Raw genomic sequence first — 24,277 nt, 5'->3', positions numbered from 1 at the left:
ACCCTTTTATTTGGCATGAAGTGTAAGCTGCAGATGCTGTGACCATTGCTTTCCACCCATCCCTTCATTTACCTCAATCCTTGCCTTCAGATTTTCCACTTTCAGTTACCCAAGAACTGCTTCTTTCCCAGCCACAGCCTCCTCGGGAGGAAGAGAGAGAGCAGTAACACACAACTGATGATCACTCTATCTGACACCCGTGGCCACCAACTCACACACTGACACTGCACGAACTTTAGTGACTAGTTTAGAGTTGGGAGTGGTGGTGTGTTACTGGGCATGTGTAGGCTATCACCAGGTTGGGGTCATGGATAGCCCATGTGTCAGCTCACCGGTAGGCGAGGTCTCAGCAGAGATAAAAACAAAAAAACTGCGGATGCTGGAAATCCAAAACAAAAACAGAATTACCTGGAAAAACTCAGCAGGTCTGGCAGCATCGGCGGAGAAGAAAAGAGTTGACGTTTCGAGTCCTCATGACCCTTCGACAGAACTTGAGTTCGAGTCCAAGAAAGAGTTGAAATATAAGCTGGTTTAAGGTGTGTGTGTGGGGGGCAGAGAGACAGAGAGAGAGAGAGGTGGGGTGGGGGGGGTGTGGTTGTAGGGACAAACAAGCAGTGATAGAAGCAGATCATCAAAAGATGTCAACGACAATAGTACAATAGAACACATAGGTGTTAAAGTTAAAGTTGGTGATATTATCTAAACGAATGTGCTAATTAAGAATGGATGGTAGGGCACTCAAGGTATAGCTCTAGTGGGGGGTTTTTTTTATATATAATGGAAATAGGTGGGAAAAGGAAAATCTTTATAACTTATTGGAAAAAAAAAAGGGAAGGGGGAAAACAGAAAGGGGGCGGGGATGGGGGAGGGAGCTCATGACCTAAAGTTGTTGAATTCAATATTCAGTCCGGAAGGCTGTAAAGTCCCTAGTCGGAAGATGAGGTGTTGTTCCTCCAGTTTACATTGGGCTTCACTGGAACAATGCAGCAAGCCAAGGACAGACATGTGGGCAAGAGAGCAGGGTGGAGTGTTAAAATGGCAAGCGACAGGGAGGTTTGGGTCATTCTTGCGGACAGACCGCAGGTGTTCTGCAAAGCGGTCGCCCAGTTTACGTTTGGTCTCTCCAATGTAGAGGAGACCACATTGGGAGTAATGAATGCAGTAGACTAAGTTGGGGGAAATGCAAGTGAAATGCTGCTTCACTTGAAAGGAGTGTTTGGGTCCTTGGACGGTGAGGAGAGAGGAAGTGAAGGGGCAGGTGTTGCATCTTTTGCGTGGGCATGGGGTGGTGCCATAGGAGGGGGTTGAGGAGTAGGGGGTGATGGAGGAGTGGACCACGGTGTCCGGGAGGGAGCGATCCCTACGGAATGCCGATAAGGGGGGTGAAGGGAAGATGTGTTTGGTGGTGACATCATGCTGGAGTTGGCGGAAATGGCGGAGGATGATCCTTTGAATGCGGAGGCTGGTGGGGTGATAAGTGAGGACAAGGGGGACCCTATCATGTTTCTGGGAGGGAGGAGAAGGCGTGAGGGCGGATGCGCGGGAGATGGGCCGGACATGGTTGAGGGCCCTGTCAACGACCGTGGGTGGAAAACCTCGGTTAAGGAAGAAGGAGGACATGTCAGAGGAACTGTTTTTGAATGTAGCATCATCGGAACAGATGCGACGGCAGATTTTAACACTCCACCCTGCTCTCTTGCCCACATGTCTGTCCTTGGCTTGCTGCATTGTTCCAGTGAAGCCCAACGCAAACTGGAGGAACAACACCTCATCTTCCGACTAGGCACTTTACAGCCTTCCGGACTGAATATTGAGTTCAACAACTTTAGGTCGTGAGCTCCCTCCCCCATCCCCACCCGCTTTCTGTTTTCCCCCTTCCCTTTTTTTTCCCAATAAATTATAAAGATTTTCCTTTTCCCACCTATTTCCATTATATATATAAAAAAACCCCCACTAGAGCTATACCTTGAGTGCCCTACCATCCATTCTTAATTAGCACATTCGTTTAGATAATATCACCAATTTTAACTTTAACACCTATGTGTTCTATTGTACTATTGTCGTTGACATCTTTTGATGATCTGCTTCTATCACTGCTTGTTTGTCCCTACAACCACACCGCCCCCCCCACGCCACCTCTCTCTCTCTCTATCTCTCTGCCCCCCACACACACACCTTAAACCAGCTTATATTTCAACTCTTTCTTGGACTCGAACTCAAGATCTGTCGAAGGGTCATGAGGACTCGAAACTTTTCTTCTCCGCCGATGCTGCCAGACCTGCTGAGTTTTTCCAGGTAATTCTGTTTTTGTTGAGGTCTCAGCAGAGTTCTGCCACAGGACACTCAGATAAGGACTTTGATGGGGCGGTGTACAGAAGAATGCTGGCAAATGTACACACATAGATTCTTGGTGCATTGAGAGGGCTGCCGCAGAGTCTGTTGTCATTGTCAGGGAACATGAGGAAGTTTAGCTCCAACTTGGCACAGGGCTTTGCACAGAGCCTGGAGCCCATCCTTTCCTGAGTGGAAGGGGTGCCCAATTCCAAGACAGTACTTGCAGATCTTCCCAGGAAACAGCATCTGCTGGTTGCAATATTTACTTCCATTCCTGCACATTCAAAAGGCACCCAGCATCACAGTATAGTGGTGGAAGCTCAGAAGGAGCTCACGAGTCCAATGGTTGTTGCCATAAAGTCTCAGAGTGCTGCCACCATGACTGTGGGTCTCAGTGCCCAAAGGATCTCACAGCAATCCAGCAATGCATGCTCCAAAAGATCACTAGGACCCTTAAGGTGCCACCCTGTGGGGATGACAGCAGCGCCATCATGCCATGATCATGCTGCCCTCTCTCAGGGTGGCAACATTCAAGTTCCCACCACCGCCACTCCGCTAGTGCCCTTGTGGTTGCTTCTCAGCCAGCCAGCCCAACCAAAATGTTGCAGCCCAGAGCTGGGCCTTCTAGGCCCAGAGCTGTTCGAGGTTATCCTGCATGGCCCTCTGTGTGGTCCAAACAGTGAACGAGTTGATTTAGCATGCCAGTGATCTGTTCCACAGGGTTTCTGGTTGGTGCATAGCCTTCATTATGCTCAGGGGATGGAGGAGGTATCTATTCCTTGTCTCCTAGCTGCCTCCTCCTGGGTCTTCCTGGAGACCCAGGCCCAGCAGGAACTTCACACTGCCTCAGGGTGAAGAAGTGGCTGCAGCCAGGAAAGTGGGAATTCACCATCATTATGGCCTATGCATGGTTACACACCAAATGCACATTGATGGAATGGTTGCCTTTGTGTTTTCTGTACCTTACCCCCTTGAAATGAGGGGACTTGCAGAGCCATGTGTGCGCAGTTGATGGCTCCCAGCACCATTTGCTATAGGAATTTTGCTATCATGGCAAATTCATCTCCCCATTTATCCTGTTTCTTCTGGCTTAGAGAGAACACAATTTAAAGATCTTTGTTTGCAAATAGGGCTCCTGTCACCTTCCCGGATGTAGAGATGGACGAGTACCGGGAGATGGTGGGCATTTCGCCTGCCCTGGCCTGGAATGGTTTGGCCATATAGAAGTTTAATGTGACTGTGACTTTAATGGCCCCTGGCAGCACTGTCCTTGCCCCCTGGTGTGAGGCTGCATATCCTGTTGAAGGAGGTGGCACCATTCTGTTGCTATCTCCCTGTTGAATCTGATCCATCGCTCCTGGATGAGGTGAGGTATGTGAAGCTCTCTGAAAACCTATGGATATGGCCATCTATGGAGAGGCCTCTCCTCCTCCCTTTGCAAGAACTTCCCATATCTACGGCCTCTGCTCCATTTCTTGGTCATGTGGCGGACCCAGAGGCACTGCAATTACAGCCCCCATAACTCTGACACACTTTGTCCAGGTGACCAACTCCTCTGGCCTCCCTGAATGCATCAGCTCACTAACAGACCCCCAAAAACAAGCCTCAGTGCTTCCACAAACTTTGTCACCACAGAAGACAAAATCATCCCCAGCTTCCAATTGGGTGGCTGACCCTTTACATACCGCTAGAGCAGGCATTCATGATTAGCACATGGGTGCACTGGTCCTCTATGGCCAAAGTCACAAAAAAACAGCATCAAATTAGCTGGAAAATCTGTTTGATGTCATTAGCAGATCTCTCCTAACTCTTCCAGTGCACACACGGCATACTTCCCATTCAGTTCAGGACGGAGGGGGGTGCGGGTCAGGGTGGCGTGGGGGCATTAGTCGGGGTGCGGTTCAGTTGAATAGTTACCCCGGAGTTAGACTAGGATTTTTCCACCTAATATTTCCCGGATAACTAACCAGGTAAGTTGGAACTGTCTGAAATCTGCGACTCTAACTCAGAGTCGGAGTCTTTTTTGGAGGCTCCTGGTGAGCAGGGAAATTGACCAATGGAATTTCAAATTTCCTGGGCAATTCCTATGGAATCAGTGTGTCAGGACTTCCATAGACTCCCAAAGCACATTTTTGGGGGTATGTCCAGCCTCGGACAATCCAGTGACCAGGAGATCTGGCTCGATGATTTTGTCACCTCAATGTTTTCATTCTCATGTTCATCAATTTCCCCGCCTCCATCCTGCACATGCTCTGCCTAGAACACTGTGATCTGTGCCCATCCAACATAAATGCCAGCATAGCCATTATCCCTGTGTTCCTATGTGGGCTCATCTCCTAATCTTCTTGTGCTCACAGCAAAGATCAGCTTCAACATGAAAGTCTGCATTTTCTAAGAAATCAGGTTTGACCTGATGATTGAAATGAATGGGATTGCACGTTAAAGGATGAATAAAGAGCCTTTACACTCTGGTATATGGGAGGCCAGCTAACTCAATTGGTTAGACAGCGTGTGGATCAGAATAATGCCAACAGCATGGGGCTTGATTCCCTATTCCAGCTGAGGCAGACTTGGGGTCTCCCTCCTCCTCAGCCTACCCATGTAAAAACAAATCACAGAACTTTGCTGTGGTTCAGCAGATAATCACCAAGGACCAGCCTTTAGGCAGGGAACTGAAGAATATACTGTGATAAATGCATCTTAACTAATACATGCTACCCACTCTTGATCTCACTGATACTCAGTTCCAGAATCCACCATTTTGATACGGCTAGACAGTGGTGTTCCATGATGTGAGTGGAGGTTGGGGCAAAGCTGGGCTTTTTCTTGTTTGAGATTTTTGTGAATGGTACCTGCCACATATCATCTCAAACATGGATGTTATTCAGGTTCTGCTGTTGGCTGGAATGGACCTTTTCATCCTTAAATAAGTCGTGAATGAAACTGAACACTGTGGAATTGTCAGCAAACATCCCCACCCCTGCCATTAGGATGAGGGGTACCGTGAATGAAGTAGTTGAAGATGGCCAAACAGCATGGAGCAATGGAAAGAGGTTCTTTACTAAGATGGCGGAAATAAATCAGAAAGGAAATGTCAGCCAAGAAAAGACCATTCTCTTCAGGAGAGTTTTCCTCCAAAATAGAGGAGGATTCAGAGACAATATGGGGGATATCTTTGGCAAGGAGCCATTAAATAGGGTTTCTACGGGCTAAATCTGCAACGTGTTAATGCTTTTAAAGGAATTGTAATCAAAACAAATGCAGTAATTTATATAGTTAGTTACCACTATCTTAGACAGAGGATAGCGCCTGTAAAACACTAAAATCAAAAAGTCATTAGTTAATCCAGCCAATGGTGTTAGCAAACCAAGATACACAATGACTGATCTTCCCTTTCTCCATTCTCATTCTTAGCCGTAATTTAGTCTTCCTAAAATTTATGTAGAATGCAGAATAGCAGGTAAAAAGAGAGAAGAGAACTAAACACGAATGACAACCACAGCCAGAATTCGGCTGCTGGACTCGGTATACGGAGAGAAGGAAACAACTTTGTGGAGATGTGCCAACATAATAGCACTACCCAAGATTGATTATTGTCTAGAGAAAGCTGCGGATTTGAACTCTGTACTTTTCTTCAACCTAACCAGACATGAGGACAAAAGGACATCTACATTCCATGGCTTAGGAAAAACCACATGTACTGATTGCAAAATGTTTGAGTTACAATGATTTATTGCAATTTCTATTAATTATTCACAGTTATAAATTAGATTTTAAGTGCTTCCCACGCCAGCAGGAAATATAAACAAAATTTGTAACCTTTTTTTTCGGGCACACTGTCAATGATTTACTGGGGTGATACCAGGGATGAGGGATATCAATTATGTGGGATTGTTCTCCTTAGAGCAGATCGTTGAAAGGAGACCTCATAGAGGTATTCAAAATTATGAGGGGTTTGGTTAGAGCAAGGGAGGAGAAACTGTTCCCACTGGAAAGTGGGTTGGTAACCAAAGGATGTATGCTGAAAATAATTGACAATAGACCAAGAGTTGAAATGTTAAAATTAGGATTTTTTTTTCAGGGAGAGATGTTAAGATCTAGAAAGCACGACTTGAAAGGCAGGTGGAAGTAAAGTCCATAGGAGCTTTTAAAAAGAAATTCTACATGTTCATGGAGACTGATTTACAGGGTTACAATGATAAAACTGAGGTGTGAATCTAGATTTAATTTTTTTAAATTCATTGATGAGCTGTGGCATCGCTGGCTTGGCCAGCATTTATTGCCCATCTCTAATTGCCCTTGAAATAGCTCTTATAAATAGCCTGCACAGGCACGATGGGCCAAATGGCCTTCTTCTGTGTTGTAAACTTCTTTGATACTATGAAGCCTCCTGTTATACTGAGTAGAGTCAACCTTAGGAAAGTTCACTTTCATGATTAACCACATGTAGACTAAAAGGAACAAGCAAGAATATTACCAGTTTGCTAATATAGGTCCTGTTATACATTCGCGAAACAAATGTAATCTTATTTACCTCGCTTACGATTGTTGTACGTGAACCATCGAAAAACCAACCATTCTTGCAAGTCGTACGCAGTACGTCGCCAGAATTATTTGTGATTAGTGACACGGGATAGTCACAGCTGAGAAAAGTTGCATTCCAGTCTATATCATAAATTTCACACCGACTGTATGAGGAGCCTCCTGGTTTCTCCAGAGGCACTGTGTAATTCCTTTCCTGTTCCAGAGACCACCCACATTTTTCCCTCAGCTCCAAAGTGCCAGGAGGACCCCTGCACCAGTGATTTGGAATCACTCCCAGAAAAACAAAAACAACAATCAGGAATGAAAATGTCACCCCACTGAAAGACAAAAGCAGGATAATCCACCTCTGGTATCTTCCAAACTCTCCGATATCCTTTAAAACATCATCAAAAGTTAACATTTTTGCAGGTTGTGCAGGAGAGTGTCTGTATGAAGGGATAAAGATTTACTGCTCTCCAGCTTTGCGGGCTCACATTCCTTGTTCCTTGACTGTCATGGTTCACTGGTACAGAATGAAACTAGTACAGAGTTCAGATACACACCATCATAGAAAATTCTGACAAACAAGCTTCAAAAAAGGTTGACAACTCAAAAAAGCCATCAGAATTCAGAAATAGCTTTGAATATCGTCCTCTACATCAAGCTGATTTAATTAAAAAAATTACCAGGATGTGGACATCACAGGGGCAAATGCCAAGTAAGGCTAGCATTTATTGCTCATCCTTAGTTGCCCTTGGAAAGGTAATGGTGGGACGTCTTCTTGAACTGCTGTAGCCCCTGTGGTGAAGGTGCTCACTCAATGCTGTTAGGTAGGATTTTCCAGCATCTTGACCCAGTGGCAATGAAGGAACGGTGATATATGTCCAAGCTGGGATAGTGTGTAACGCGAATAGGAACTTGAAGGTGATCCTGTAGTCACAAGCCTGCTTCCTTTTTACTTATGGGATGTGAAGATCACAGTTTGGGAGGTGCTGCTGAAAGAACATTGATAAATTGTCACATTATATTCTATATATAATACACACTAAAGCTATAATACACCAATAATGGAGGGATTAGGTGTTTATGCTGGTGGATAAGTTATTATAATGGGTCTAAGACCACAAACCCTCATAGCTAATTTCTAAAGTCCAAATAAAACTGGACATTGATCTTTTAAAAAGCCATGCCTGACTGTGACCTTTGGACAATAGGGGCTAATCTGGCAGTATCGAAGAAATTTGCACCACTTTACCTCTGAAGAGATGCTAATGACCCCTGTAGGATGCAGATACCATATCAAAGAGAATTATACAAAGGCCATCTCCATTTCATAAGCCAAGCCTGGTCAACTGGAGCTGAGTCTTCTGCTGAGGCAAAGGACCCTGCAACCTTCCTTTCAAATTGTTAATGGTTGGAACCCAGACAAAGGAATATACACCTTTTTCCAAAGCCAAATTGGAGAGGTGGGAGTCATGTGACATGACCCCTGGTTGGGAGAATCAGTTATACTGTCTTGTTGGACTGCACAGTAGTCTGCCAATTTCCAGCACTGAATTGCTCTGTCCAGGTTTGAATGCCTGGTCCCCAATCTACACTGTTTCTACTGGAACTTCTGCACCATCACGTACAAGACTAATTCATTTCTGCATGCCTATCTCATCGTGGATGTCATCTTTACTGGAAAAAAATGCATTATCTAGTATCAGCTTTTGACCTGCTGACCTCTGTGAGGGAGTGCATCATTGGATTTTGATTCTGGATTCTGGACTCAGTTGAAACAATAAATCTTTATTCTGTGGTCTTTGCCCTGTAAATCTTTCTTTTTCTTTCTCTCTCCCCTGTTTATAGTAAGAATGCTATGTAGCAGCACACCCTCCCACATTTTGTGAGTGTTCGAATAAACTAATCCTCTGAGTTCACCCTATCTCAAATTTGCTGTGGGGCTATTGATAGAAATTGGATCGCACCAAACCTGAGGCAATGGGAAATATGGCACTCCTTATAAAGGGGAAAATCAAAATCAAAACACCTTTCTATTTATGGACAGGTGGTGAGAGGAGAAATTGGGAGTCTTTAAATTAAACCCCTCCTGCCTTTAACATTATATTCAGTTTTTGTTCACATTAAATTTCAAAACTTTTATCATCATTTTGAAGATCATGTTTCACAATCTGGTTCATTTTCTGTAAAACCGAAACCCAAAGGCCATGCCAATGATGTGGCAGCAAGTAGTTACACTGAAAGTGCAGTGGGACATAGAAACATAGACATTGCTAGATGAAGACAGGCCATGGTACACCTAGTTTGCTTTCAAACATTCTGGTAGTCACTTAAGAGAACAATAATGATATTGTTGACTAATTATAGCAATCTCTCCCTATCAATTGGTCTACAACAGACCTAGACATAATACAAAAAAAAACTCCGGTAGTGGCAAACTATATGAACCAAATGTGTAAAGTTATCTAGTCCCTCCCAAGCTTGCTACATTTAACATGGCCCATAACTTCCAAGCTCCAGGCATCATACCTGGGGGAATACGACAAAAATGTACTGGGCAATGACTCCCCCCCTCCCCAATCCTCCAGAAATCCCCAAAGAAGGATTGCACAGCATTTGCCAGGGAAGTTCAAACTTCCATAGGGCAATTGCCCTGCAATGGGAACCATCCAAAACTCCAATTTAAATTGCAAACTTTGGATGGTTCCGACTGTCTTATAGCAATAGTTACCCAGAAAAAAATAGAAGAATTAAAACCAATTCTAACTTCTAGGTAGCTATAGTCCTGGCCCATCCTGAACCCCCCATGGGACCCCTTCCTCCCTCTTCCCCCGATTGTCCTCCCCTAACAACCCCCAAACCCAACTACTGTCCCAACTGCCACCACTGACCACCCCCCCACTGACCACCCCATCACTGACCAACCCCCAACTGACCACACCCAACCCTCCACCGACCACCCCCCGCTAACCACACAACCTCCCCCACTGACCAGTCCCCACTGATTACCTGACACCCCCCCAACTAATGACTCTTCCCCCCTGATCACCCTATCACCACCCGCCTCCACTGCCACCCCAACCCCACCCACACACCCTACAGCCCAACCACTCAATCCCACTTACCTTACACACCAACCTTCTCCCTGGCTTCTCAAAGTGGCTGGACCTTTAAACCTACCTGCTTTACGTCAGCTAGTGCCATAAAAAAGTGGGCATGTCTTCCTTGCCTCCAACTAAGCTGTCCTCAACACAAGGCCTCGAGAACCCATTGCACTAGACAGTTCTCGCCCGGCCTGAGTCAGAAAGTCGGGTGAGTAAGGTGTGGCTGGATTTCAGGATAAGTAGTTAGGAGCGGAGTGGTAACCCGACTGTGATTGTCACTCCACATAGGTTACAGCCCCTTGTGTCATGTCTGAAGTTACTCATATACTGTATCGCTAAATGTTATTTCCTGAAAGAAATCAACGTAATTTACCTTTGAAGGGATCAATACTAGCTGCTTCCACTGTTCACATAGGGACCCTGTTCCACTGACTGACCACTTGGCACTTGGTCACTGAAATATTGGCCCCATGGATTAGTTTTGTATTTATTGCTGTCCAGGGGGTCATGCCCTTTTGTTCTATTACCCTGGTTAAGGTGAAAAATTTGTCACGATCTACATTATCTCATCCCTTTGGAATCCTAAAAACAGCATCTCTCAACCTTCTCTTTTCCAGTGGGAATGTGCACAGTTTACATAATTACACCTCAAATCCCACTCCTACATGGCCTCAATCATTCTGGCTGCTCTCTTCCGCATCCTTTCAATTGTTGCAATACCCTTTTTGTACTTTGGCAACCAGAACTCTACACAATATTCTAAATGTTGCTGTACCAATAATTTATAAAGTGGTGGGAATACCTCATTTATTTTAGCTCAATACTTACCTTCCAATCCATTTAAACATCTGATTTGTTTTATTCATTGTCACTAAGCAATGTTGTGATAGTTTCAATCTATTGTCAATTAGGATTCCCAGGTTTCTTTTACTGTCCATGCACATTATTTCCTTTTCAGTTAAGTATTAGTCCAAGCCTGGATATCTTTGTATCCATGTGAAGGCATTTTTCTATATTTCATTTCATCTGCCACCTATCTGCCTGCAGTGTATTGAGAATTTCACTGTGCACTTTGTCCACTTAAGTTTACCATATACACATGTACCAGTAGAGGGAGTCTGAAAAGAGTTTTACAGCATGTGTAGTTTTACTTTTTATTAAATATATTACTTTTCCTTTCCAAGAACTTAACAATTCCCAATTCCTATGAGCTTGTTTTCACTTAAGCTACAAGTATACCCAATTACTTATTGTTTTTGAAGTAATGAATTTAGAAGTTTCTGAATGAAGCATTTTAGGCAGAATGGGCAAAATTTTATTATAACTGACCTGCTATCAGTTGGAGGGGAGCTGGCATTGGGTCAGGAATCCATTTGATTCAGCAGCGGCTTTGTCATTGGGTGAGGAATCTGTTTCATTTAGCACTGGGTTTGTCATTGGGTGAAGAATCCGTTTGTTGATGCAATGGACTTGTCATTGTCTTTTAACTCAGCCATGGCATCAACATCGCGCTTTCAAGTTTCTCAACCAATCAAAGAATGTGGATGTGATGACATCGCACACCAATGAATGGCCTCTTATTTTAAGGGCCCCTGGCAGGGGTCAGAACGGCTGCATCAAACATTCCTTGTGAAGACAAACGAAGAACGATAGCAGGAAGACTTAGAGAGGCTGTCCCCCGAGTTCACTGATTTTTCCCTAAACATCATGCTGGAAGTGATGAGGGAGAAAAGGGAGTATTTCCCGTGAATGGGAGGAAGAGAGAAGTTGCCTAAACCTAAAAAGTGTGGCTGGAGGTCACTGACATTGTGAGTAGCAGGAGCTTTGTTCCTTAAAGTTGGATGCAGCCTGTTGAAAAGTTTAATGCTCCAATAGGGGCTGGAAAGGTGAATGGCATGACAACCCCCTTGCTCTGTCTCCCACTGCCTTCTCCTGCACATGCTCTTCAGAACAACACACATTTCAGCTCCACTCAAGCCTGTCTTTTGAGACACATCCTCACATTCTCATCTGAATAGCCACCACGGACACTCACCCTCATCCTATTGCCATTCCTCTCAGTCACCCCCCCTCCACTAAAGCTTTCATTCTATTCTCTCCACACATTCCCTCTCACATTCATTGCAGGAGGAGAGCCCACAACTTCAAGTAGGTACATTAACATTTACAGAGGAACAGGCAGTAGAGATCGGCAGGGCAGCACAGCTCTTGGGTGTAGGCGATGAAGAGTTAGGTGTCTTCCACCTACCTGGTGGCAACATTAGATGTTGCACTGCCACTTGGCACTTAACTGTCACTCATGCAGAATTTATGTCACTACAGCAGATTATGGCTGTTTTCCTTGGTGAAGTGATGGCTGAGAAGAGATTTAATAGAGGTATTCAAAATCATGAGAGGTCTGGACAGAGTATATAGGGAGAAACTGTTCCCATTCGTGAAAGGATTGAGAATGAGAGGGCACAGGTTTAAAGTAATTGGCAAAAGAAGCAAAAGCGATATGAGATAAAGCTTTTTCACACAGCAAGTGGTTAAGGTCTGGAATGGACTGCCTAAGAGTGTGATGGAGGCAGGTTCAATTGAAGCATTCAAAAGGGAAGCAGACTGTTATCTGAAAAGCAAGAATGTGCAAGGTTATGGGGAGGAGCTGGAGGATGGCACTAAGTGAATTGCTCATTCGGAGAGCCAATGCAGACATGAGGGACCAAATAGCCTCCTACTGCACCGTAGCAATTCTGTAATTCTATCTGAAATGTCATGATTTGCACAATATAGAGTATGAACCCTGTTCCCATGTCAGCAATAGATTATGGCTTTTTGTTCCCACAGGTCATTCAAGGGTGACAGAGAAGCAGCAGTGGAGGAGGGATCTCTAGAGGGGGGTGAGCACTCTGAGGATGCACCATCACGTGACTCATGTGCACTCTCCGCCAGTGCAGATTCAGCTGCAGAAGCAGGAGTTGGAGGCAGGGGAAGCAGTGTCCCAGGAGGAAGGCGCAGCGCATGCAGGGCTCTGCTCAGCTAGATGCTGAGCCTTGGGGGTTATCCACATAAAGGGGGCTTGTAAAACAGCAACAGGAAATATGTGTGCTTCTCTCAGCATTTTCAGAGGCAGTATGCACACCCTTAGAGAGAGATTGGAGGAATCCATAAGACCATAAGACATAGGAGCAGAAATTAGGCCATACGGCCCATCGAGTCTGCTTCGCCATTCAATCATGGCTGATAAGTTTCTCAACCCCATTCTCTTGGCTTCTCCCCGTAACCTTTGATCCCCTTACCAATCACGAACCTATCTGTCTCAGTCTTAAATACACTCAATGACCTGGCCTCCACAGCCTTCTGTGGCAATGAATTCCATAGATTCACCACTCTCTGGCTAAAGAAGTTTCTCCTCATCTCTGTTCTAAAAGATCTTCCCTTTACTCTGAGGTTGTGCCCTCGGGTCCTAGTCTCTCCTACTAATGGAAACATCTTCCTCATGTCCACTCTATCCAGGCCTTTCAGTATTCTGTAAGTTTCACCAGATCCCCCCTCATCCTTCTAAACTCCATCGAGTATAGACCCAGAGTCCTCAAACGTTCCTAATATATTAAGCCTTTCATTCCTGGGATCATTCTCGTGAACCTCCTCTGGACCCTCTCCAGGGCCAGCACATTCTTCCTGAGATACAGGGCCCAAAATTGCTCACAACATTCTAAATGTGGTCTGACCAGAGCCTTATAAAGCCTCAGCAGCACATCCCTGCTTTTATATTCTAGTCCTCTCGAAATAAATGCCAACATTGCATTTGCCTTCCTTACTACCGACTCAACTTGCAAGTTAACCTTAAGAGAATCCTGGACTAGGACTCCCAAGTCCCTTTGCACTCCAGATTTCTGAAATCTCTCCCATTTAGAAAATAGTCTATGCCTCTATTCTTCCTACCAAAGTGCATGACCTCACACTTCCCCACGTTGTATTCCATCTGGCACTTCTTTGCCCATTCTCCTAACCTGTCTAAATCCTTCTGCAGCCTTCCCGCCTCCTCAATACTACCTGTCCCTCCACCTATCTTTTGTCATCTGCAAACTTAGCCAGAATGCCCTCAATTCCTTCATCTAGATCATTAATGCATAAAGTGAAAAGTTGTGGTCCCAACACTGACCCCTGCTGAACTCCACTAATGACTGGCTACCATCCTGAGAAGGACCCCCTTATCCCCACTCTCTGCCTCCTGCCAGACAGCTAATATTATATCCATGCTAGTACCTTGCCTCTAACACCATGGGCTCTTATCTAACTGAGCAGCACCCTGAGCGGCATCTTGTCAAAGGCCTTCTGGAAGTCTAAGTAGATAACATCCATTGGCTCTCCTTTGTCTAACCTACTCATTACCTCCTCAAAGAATTCTAACAGGTTTGTCAGACATGACCTCCCCTTGATGAAACCATGCTGACTTTGCCCGATTTTACCATGCACTTCCAAGTAATCTGAAATCTCATCATTAATAATGCACTCTAAAATCTTACCAACGACCGAGGTCAGCCTAATCGGCCAGTAATTTCCCGTCTTTTGCCTCACTCTCTTCTTAAACAGGGGGGTTACATTAGCGATTTTCCAGTTCTCGGGGACCGTCCCTGGCTCCGGTGATTCCTGAAAGATCACCACTAATGCCTCCACCATCTCTTCAGCTATGTCCTTCAGAACTCTGGGGTGTAATTCATCTGGTCCAGGTGATTTATCCACCTTCGGACCTTTCAGTTTTCCCAGCATCTTCTCTTTGGCAATGGCCACCATACTCATCTCTGCCCCCCGACTCTCTTGAACTTTGGGGATGTCACTCATGTCTTCCACTGTGAAGACTGACGCAAAGTAACTATTCAGTTCCTCTGCCATTTCTTTGTTCCCCACTACTACTTCTCTAGTGTCATTTTCCAGCGGCCCAATGTCCACTTTTGCCTCTCTCTTACCCTTTATATATCTAAAAAAACTCTTGCAATCTTCTTTTATATTACTGGCAAGTTTACCCTTATATTTAATCTTTTTCCTCCTTATTTCTTTTTTAGTTGTCCTCTGTTGGTCTTTGTAGGCTTCCCAATCCCCTGGTTTCCCACTGCTCTTCACTGCATTGTATGCTTTCTCTTTAGCTTTTACGCTGTCCCTGACTTCCCTTGTCAGCTATGGTTGCCTCGTCCTCCCTTTAGTATGCTTCTTCTTCCTAGGGATGAATTTTTGCTGTGTCTCCCAAATTACTCCCAGAAACTCCTGCCATTGCTGTTCCACTGTCTTTCCTGCTAGGCTCATTTCCCAGTCAATTCTGGCCAGCTCCTCCCTCATGCCTCTGTAGTTGCCTTTATTCAACTGTAATACCGTTACATCTGATTCCAGCTTTTTCCTCTCAAATTGCAGGGTAAATTCTATCATATTATGGTCACTTCCTCCTAAGGGTTCCTTCACCTTAAGCTCCTTTATCAAATCTGCCTCATTACACATCACTAAATCTAGAATTGCCTGTTTCCTAGTGGGCTCCACCACAAGCTGCTCCAAAAGGCCATCTCGTAGACATTCCACAAATTCCTTTTCTTGGGATCCACTACCAACCTGATTTTCTCAGTCTACCTGCATATTGAAATCCCCCATGATCACTGTAACCTTGCCTTTCTTAGACACCTTTTCTATCTCCTGGTGTATCTTGTGCCCCACATCCTGACTACTGTTCGGAGGCCTGTACATAACTCCCATTATGATTTTTTTACCTTTGCGATTCCTCAACTCTACCCACGCAGATTCTACATCATCTGACCCGACATCATTTCTTGCTATAGATTTAGTTTCATTTCTTACTAACAAAGCAACCCCACCCCTTCTTTCAACCTGCCTATCTTTTCAAAAGGATGTATATCCTTGGATATTTAGCTCCCGTCCTGATCCCCTTGCAGCCATGTCTCTGTAATGCCCACCACATCATACCTGCCAATTTCAATCTGCGCCACAAGCTCATTTACCTTATTTCGTATACTGCGTGCATTCAGATACAACACCTTCAGTCCTGTATTTCCCGTCCCCTTTCTCATTGTCATCCCTTTATCTGATGTGCTTGAAGTTAGATTCCTAGCCCTTTCCAAACACTCTGTCCTATTTTGTGTTCTGGAGACTTTAATAGCCTCTCCTGGGCTCTCCTTTCTTTTCAGTTTTTTCATAATTTTCCATGAAGTTGAATCCACCACCACCACCACCACCAACACCGCCCCCCCACCCACCCATCACCACCCCCCCCCCCCCACCCCCCGCCCAACCCCCCCCCCCCCCCCCCCCACTAACCTGCTGCTTTGTTTCAGTATGAATCCATGTCTAATGTAAGTGCCATGATGTCTCAGGCATTTGTGCCGATGTTCACTTCCATGGAAAGAGTGGCTGCCTGCCTGGCAAGGTAGCTAAGACAGGCCACTGAGTGCATGCTGGCCCAGAGCAATGGCCTGCACACTCTATCACTTTACATAGGATGAAGCAAAGCCTCTCCTTGGTGACTCAATGCCTCACTGAAGTACAGCAAAGTGCTCTCCAGCTCTTGGCTATCAGGGAGTTTCAGGTGGGTCATGAAAGGGAAGATGGGTTAAGAGCACATGGCAGTGGGGGCTCTTCTCGAGGTGTTCCCATGACTCATCTCTTTGCCCCTCTAAACCACCACACAGAGCATCGCATGCTGCCTCCTGCCCCAGTGACCAAGTTTCCCCTGCTCAGGTGCAGCCGGGGCAGTCTTTGGCGGGTCCCAAAACCCAAAGGACATCCACCACAAGCATTTACCTGTCAAAGCCATAAGTGTAACACCAGGTAAGAATAAAAGGAAGCAGATGAGAAAGACATAACCCTCACACAAGGGTGTGTATAACAATGTTCACCACATTACATTTATATTTATTTAAATGAATAAAACCCTTCATTTGAACTCTTCATTCTCCTGCCATTTCCTTTGCCACATCCTGAAGTCCAAATGGACATAATGTGTCAGGTGGATGTTATGAGTTGGAAGACAAGGGAAGGGTGTGAATATAATGGTTGGATTTTCAATTATGAGAAAGGTTTGTGATGGGGTGGGGGCAGGGGCCTATGGCCTGGTGCACTCAGACTAGCTGAAAGTTGCCAATGGGAGGCTATTGTGGATTGCTCAAATGCATCCATGAGGTCACGGATGCTATATTCACGAAGGCACACAATTTTGTGCATTTGTCCAGGATCAGTAAAGGCAGAATGCAACAGCGCTGGGATTTGCCCAAATCACAGGTGCAGCGTGCCATTGACTGCACTCATGTGGTGCTCAGATCTCCATGGCAACAAGCAGTCAACCACTTCAGCCACAATAGCTTCCACTCGCTGAATGTGCAGCTGGTGTGTGACTACCACAAATGCATCTCTGCACGGTTCCCAGGGAAAGTCCACAAATCCTACATTCTCAGTAGGCCTCAGATCCCTTACGTCTTCCAGGGTCCAAAAGGGTTGGCTCCTCAGGGACAAGGGCTACTGGCAGAGGACGTGGTTGATGACACATGTGCTGTGACCTCAGAGTGCAGCAGAGAGAAGGTTCAACAAGGCTCATGTTGCCACTCGCAACTTGATGGAGCAAGCCATTGGAATGTTGAAAATGAGGTTCTGATGTCTGGACCAGTCTGGTGGAGCCCTGCAATATAGTCCACAGAGGATGTCATGCATCATCATTGCCTGCTGTGCCCTTCACAACCTGGCACTGCAACAGGAGAAGAGCTGGCTGAGGAGGAGATGGAGGAGCTGCACGTCTCCTCCAATGAGAAGGACATTGACGGTGTTGAGGGTGAGGAGGGCCTCGAAAGTGAGGATGATGGCGATGCGGCCTTCACACTGGCCAGGCGAGGCAGGCATGCTTAGGAGGCCCTCATAGCTGCTAGATTTGTGGAGGATGGTGATGACATGCAGTGAGGAGACTCCATAGATCCTCACATTACATCTATGAACACTTGATTCCTGTCTGGCTGATAGCACCTCACTTGCGCTCGGTGAACAGTCATATCATGGAGATGCAGCGGGGAAACTTTAACTTCTTCTGATCCTATGGCATCTGTTGTGAGCTGAACCCTTCAGGACCACGCTGTTGCCAGACACAGATGTCGATGAGATGGGGGGCCAGCCATGCTTCGAAGGTGCTGAGAGCACACAGAGAGAAAGACAGAACTCTGTGCTGCCAGCCCAGGACATTCTGGCAGCAATGAGAAGCCCCATTGGGGCGCAGTCATGACTGATGTGACCAATGACAGTGAAGATGGGAAGGTTGCACAAAGCACAGGGAAGCGACCCTGGGCTGAGACAGCCATCTTTATCTTGTGCAGGGACCAAGGTTTCATAACTGAGTGACACGAACATTGCTCATCAGAGAAAGGAACGATAGGCAAGGAGACATTCTTCAGAGTTTATTTACAATAGTGAACATTCTGTACAAACAATTAACACCGGTGGCCAGGCGGTGCAACTACATCTTTCTTAACACATCCCATTAGCCAAGTGGTTATGGTACTGGGTTTATAACCCCAAAATCAAGAGTTCAAATCTCACAATAGCAAACTATGAAACAATGTAACTTCATCTGAAATAGATGGAAGTGGGTTTGTACTCGAAAGAGTTACAGGGTAGTCGTTTGGCTTGGCCTAAATAGCCAAGTGGTTATGGTACTGGGTTTATAACCCCAAGATCAAGAGTTCAAATCTCACAATGGCAAAACTATGAAACAATGTAACTTCATCTGAAACAGATGGGAACGGGTTTGTACTCGAAAGAGTTACAAAAAAAAAGGGCTTGGCCTAAATAGCTAAGTGGTTATGGTACTGGGTTTGTAACCCCAAGATCAAGAGTTCAAATCTCACAATGGCAAAACTATGAAACAATGTAACTTCATCTGAAACAGATGGAAACGTGTTTGTACTCGAAAGAGTTACATACTATTTAAGCTTGGCCTAAATAGCCAAGTGGTTATGGTACTGGGTTTGTAACCCCCAGATCAAGAGTTCAAATCTCACAATGGCAAACTATGAAACAATGTAACTTCATCTGAAACAGATGGAAACAGGTTTACTCAAAAAGAGTATCAAGAGTTCATTTTGGCTTGGCCTAAATAGCCAAGTGGTTATGGTACTGGGTTTGTAACCCCAAGATCAAGAGTTCAAATCTCACAATGGCAAACTATGAAACAATGTAACTTCATCTGAAACAGATGGAAATGGGTTTGTAAAAGCTTGGCCTAAATAGCCAAGTGGTTATGGTACTGGGTTTATAACCCTAAGCTCAAGAGTTCAAATCTCACAATGGCAAACTATGAAACAATGTAACTTCATCTGAAACAGATGGAAACGTGTTTGTACTCGAAAGAGTTACAAAGATACGTTAATTATTGCTTGGCCTAAATAGCCAAGTGGTTATGGTACTGGGTTTGTAACCCCAAGATCAAGAGTTCAAATCTCACAATAGCAAACTATGAAACAATGTAACTTCATCTGAAACAGATGGAAACGGGTTTGTACTCAAAAGAGTTACATCTTTCTTAACACATCCCATTAGCCAAGTGGTTATGGTACTGGGTTTATAACCCCAAAATCAAGAGTTCAAATCTCACAATAGCAAACTATGAAACAATGTAACTTCATCTGAAATAGATGGAAGTGGGTTTGTACTCGAAAGAGTTACAGGGTAGTCGTTTGGCTTGGCCTAAATAGCCAAGTGGTTATGGTACTGGGTTTATAACCCCAAGATCAAGAGTTCAAATCTCACAATGGTAAACGATGAAACAATGTAACTTCATCTGAAACAGATGGAAACGGGTTTGTACTCGAAAGAGTTACATCTTCTTAACTCCCTTTTTAGTTATTTAAAGAACATCTTATTAATGTTTTGTTTGCACTACAGCCCCACGCTCCTGATCTATGGACACCCTGTGCGGAAGGGGGTCGGGAAGGAGGAGGACCTCCTCATGAACCTGCTCTTGGGCCTGGCCAAGTTGGCCATTAACAGGTCCAGGCAGTGGGCGATCGATGGGGGAGTCCCGCCCGATTGTTTGTCCCTCTTCCGCGGCTACGTTCGCAGCCGGATGTCCCTGGAGAGGGAGCACGCGGTGTCTGCCGGCACACTCATGGACTTCCGTGCTCGGTGGGCACCGCAGGGACTGGGGTGTTTTATCGACCCCTTAATCACATTTTGGTTTAAAGTTTGTAAGTTTCCTTTAAACTTTGTTCTTGGTTTTACAGCTGACCTGAATTAGGGGCTGTGCTTGATTTATCCCTAATTTTGTTAATTTAGTTTAATTGTTTTAACTCTAAAAGAGTTACATCTTCTTAACTCCCTTTTTAGTTATTTAAAGAACCTCTTATTAATGTTTTGTTTGCACTTCAGCCCCACGCTCCTGATTTATGGACACCCGGTGCGGAAGGGGGTCGGGAAGGAGGAGGACCTCCACGTGAACCTGCTCCTGGGCCTGGCCAAGTTAGCTATTAACAGGTCCAGGCAGCGGGTGATCGATGGGGGGAGTTCGGCCCGATTGTTTGTCCCTCTTCCGTGGCTACGTTCACGGCCGGATGTCCTTGGAGAGGGAGCATGCGGTGTCTGCCGGCACTCTCGAGGCTTTCCATGCTCGGTGGGCACCACGGGGACTGGGGTGCTTTATTGATCCCTTTAATCACATTTTGGTTTAAAGTTTGTAAGTTTCCTTTAAACTTTGTTCTTGGTTTTACAGCTGACCTGAATTAGGGGCTATGCTTGATTTATCCCAATTTTGTTAATTTAGTTTTATTGTTTTAACTCTATAAGAGTTACATCTTCTTAATTCCCTTTTAGTTATTTAAAGAGCCTCTTATTAATGTTTTGTTTGCACTACAGCCCCACGCTCCTGATCTATGGACACCCTGTGCGGAAGGGGGTCGGGAAGGAGGAGGACCTCCTCATGAACCTGCTCTTGGACCTGGCCAAGTTGGCCATTAACAGGTCCAGGCAGTGGGCGATCGATGGGGGAGTCCCGCCCGATTGTTTGTCCCTCTTCTGCGGCTACGTTCGCAGCCGGATGTCCCTGGAGAGGGAGCACGCGGTGTCTGCCGGCACACTCATGGACTTCCGTGCTCGGTGGGCACCGCAGGGACTGGGGTGTTTTATCGACCCCTTTAATCACATTTTGGTTTAAAGTTTGTAAGTTTCCTTTAAACTTTGTTCTTGGTTTTACAGCTGACCTGAATTAGGGGCTGTGCTTGATTTATCCCTAATTTTGTTAATTTAGTTTAATTGTTTTAACTCTAAAAGAGTTACATCTTCTTAACTCCCTTTTTAGTTATTTAAAGAACCTCTTATTAATGTTTTGTTTGCACTTCAGCCCCATGCTCCTGATTTATGGACACCCGGTGCGGAATGGGGTCGGGAAGGAGGAGGACCTCCACGTGAACCTGCTCCTGGGCCTGGCCAAGTTAGCTATTAACAGGTCCAGGCAGCGGGTGATCGACGGGGGAGTTCCGCCCGATTGTTTGTCCCTCTTCCGTGGCTACGTTCGCGGCCGGATGTCCTTGGAGAGGGAGCACGCGGTGTCTGCCGGCACTCTCGAGGCTTTCCATGCTCAGTGGGCACCGCAGGGACTGGGGTGCTTTATTGACCCCTTTAATCACATTTTGGTTTAAAGTTTGTAAGTTTCCTTTAAATTTTGTCTTTAATTTTACAGCTGACCTGAATTAGGGGCTGTGCCTGATTTATCCTAATTTTGTTAATTTAGTTTAATTGTTTTAACTCACAAGAGTTACATCTTCTTAACCTTGCTAACCCTGCCGCTACGTCTTGGTGCCTTCCCGATGGCCTGCTGACTGCCACACGCTGTCAGCGATGACCTTGGCAGATGTCCTCTGAAGGGCCGAGACCTGGAGGTTCCCGGCCTGCTTTCAGGGCCCTACTGTGAGGCAGTGGCCCTCTCCTCAAGCTGTGGAGCTGGATGTGCTGGGGTTACAGAAAGAGGGGGTTCGGATGAGCCGGACACTCCTGGAGTCACCTGGGTGGATGGCCTTGGGGTGTGCACCTGCTGGTCCTCCTCTGTATGGGTGCCCGAGGGCCCTGGCTGACTCTTTGAGGAGAGAGGGTAGCTGGAGTGAGATTGGGCTGCCCTGCACCCCTCTCGCATTGACACTGTTGGAGGCCAACTATGGAATCAATGATGAAGTTCAGCCCACGCAGCAGTGCAGGACTGACGTCCTGGACCAAGCTCTCCATGGTGGCCACGATCCTACCAGTGTTGACCATGGTGCATTGGAATGCTAGCGCTATCACCTCAGGGTGAAGGCAGATGGACTCCTCCTTCATGCCTTGCAATCTGAGGAGTACAGTGGACATCCCTTCCTGATGTTCCCGAGCTTGCCTTTGCAGCTCCAGCAACTATGACATGACCGAGTCCAGGGACTCATCATCTGACTTGGACTCAGCAACGTTCTGGCCTCCAGCAGTCCTCCAAATGCCAGAAACTTTGGGAAGTCCCTGACTCCACTTGCTGTGGGTCAGAAAATGCGATGTGCTCATCAGATAGTGATCCTTAGGCTACTCTGAAGCTACATGTGGTTTCAAAGCAGTTTATTAAGAAACAACACTTGAGGTACGGCACATTGGCTAAATAGGCAGAAAAGACATGTGGCTCTTAACAAGTAGTAGGCTCAGGTCCAGGTTGGGTAGGATGCAAACAGCTGTTCCTTTTTTTATTTCTTCATTTCTCAGTGCCTCGTGTATCCGCCAATTCTCAAAATACCCAAGACTGTTAGACACAACATAGGCTCATACACAACTGGTTGGGGATGTGATTCCTGATTTTTCATTTTTAACTCTCCTCTCCCACAAACCAGATCCTTTCCTCCCCATTTTAGAGATGTTAACATATAAAGCCCCTTCTTTCACAACTGGAATGACTGAAAGTTTACAGGCTGGTGCCAAAAATAGGTTTAAAAATCAGCAAAGCCAATTGCTTGCTTTTTCTTGTTAGAGTTGAGCTCAATGCCTCAGCCTGAGAGTACAAGGTGCAGAAGCACAGACATTCATGATTGTATAAATCTAATTGAAGCCCACTAAGAGGAGGTGTAGCAGCACAGATGGAGATTAAAAGGATGGAAGATCAATGACAAAGCGATTGTTTAGAGTGTTGGGGAAATTCTAAACCAGAAGGGGATTGAGTGAGATCAAGGTCAGAATGTGTTTTACAGTGAAATTTAAAGGATTTACAATAATGTGGACTGGGGAGGCACTGACATTATGGAGCACTGAGACATAACTTCCTCAGAGTGGCAATCAGCGTCAGATTGCCACTCCGTTCCCACTTAACTATGCCAAATGTATTCCGTGCTTGTCTACCAGCACCGTCAGATTGAAGGAGGACACACCCCCTATTCTTACATCACTTGCTGCCGCAAGCCAGGTAAGTTTAAAGGCCCCATTGAAATTGACAGGCCAAGGAGAAGGTAAGCACCTAAGGTAAGTGGGTAGGATTTGGTGGGGTGAGGGGGATCGGAGGTCAGATAGGCATGGGGGGAGGGAGTTGGACATTGGGGGGCTGAGGGGTGGAGGTCGGACATCTGGGGGGCATAGGGGGAGCCAGGATTTGGGGGTAGTGGGGGGATTTGGACATTGGGGAAGTGGGGCAGGTCAGCCATCGGAGGGGGTGGGGTGAGGGAGTTGGACATTTGCGGGTGTTCGGGCATTAGTAGGGGGTGGAGCAGGCCAAGCGTTCGGGGTGGGGGCCTGGGGTTTGGACATGAGGTGGAGGTGGGGGTGGGATGTCAAGAGGTCTTGGGGCTGTCGGACATTCAGGAGGGTGGGGGGCTGGGGGGCTTAGACATCGGGAGGGGTTGGGGCAACGGACATTCAGGGAAGTGGGGGCGTCGGATATTGGGAGGGCGTGGGGGTGGGTGTGGGGCACTCAGGGGTTGGGGGGGTGGTCTGGTCATCCCTCGGAGGCAGGAGGAGGGTTGAGTTGGGCATGTGGGGTAGGGGTTTGGGTCGGGTCAGGGGTGAGGATTGTGCCTGCTGGGTGGGGGGTCCGGTCGTGTCAGGTGGGGGGTGGTGAGAGTTGGGCCTGGCAGGGCGGTGAGGTGGTCAGTTGAGGAGTCCCATGCGGGTGGGGGGGTTGGTTAGTTAGGGGTGGGGGAATCCCCTGGGGTGTCAGGGGAATCCCGTTGGGGGGATTGGTCTGAGTCTTTACAATAGTTAGCCAGAAGTTAGAAGAAGCTTTAATTCTTTTAACCTTTTCTGAGCAACTGTTGGTGTAACCTTAAACAAAAACAAAAATAGCTGGAAAAACTCAGCAGGTCTGA

General features: G+C 46.1%; 1 protein-coding gene across 1 annotated transcript in view; it reads right to left on the bottom strand.

Annotated features, from left to right (window-relative positions):
- Positions 1-7,279, bottom strand: part of LOC121273768 (solute carrier family 22 member 3-like) — a 46,913-nt gene extending 39,634 nt beyond the window's left edge. Inside the window, exon 1 of the mRNA XM_041180937.1 lies at positions 6,869-7,279. Coding sequence (XP_041036871.1) covers positions 6,869-7,279 — 411 coding nt within the window. The remainder of the gene's footprint in view (positions 1-6,868) is intronic.
- Positions 7,280-24,277: the final 16,998 nt, after the last annotated feature.

This window comes from Carcharodon carcharias, chromosome 2 (assembly GCF_017639515.1).
Source record: "Carcharodon carcharias isolate sCarCar2 chromosome 2, sCarCar2.pri, whole genome shotgun sequence".
Lineage (NCBI taxonomy): Eukaryota > Metazoa > Chordata > Chondrichthyes > Lamniformes > Lamnidae > Carcharodon > Carcharodon carcharias.
Note: the sequence above shows the minus strand (reverse complement) of the source record. Positions and strands in the feature narration are given on the sequence as shown.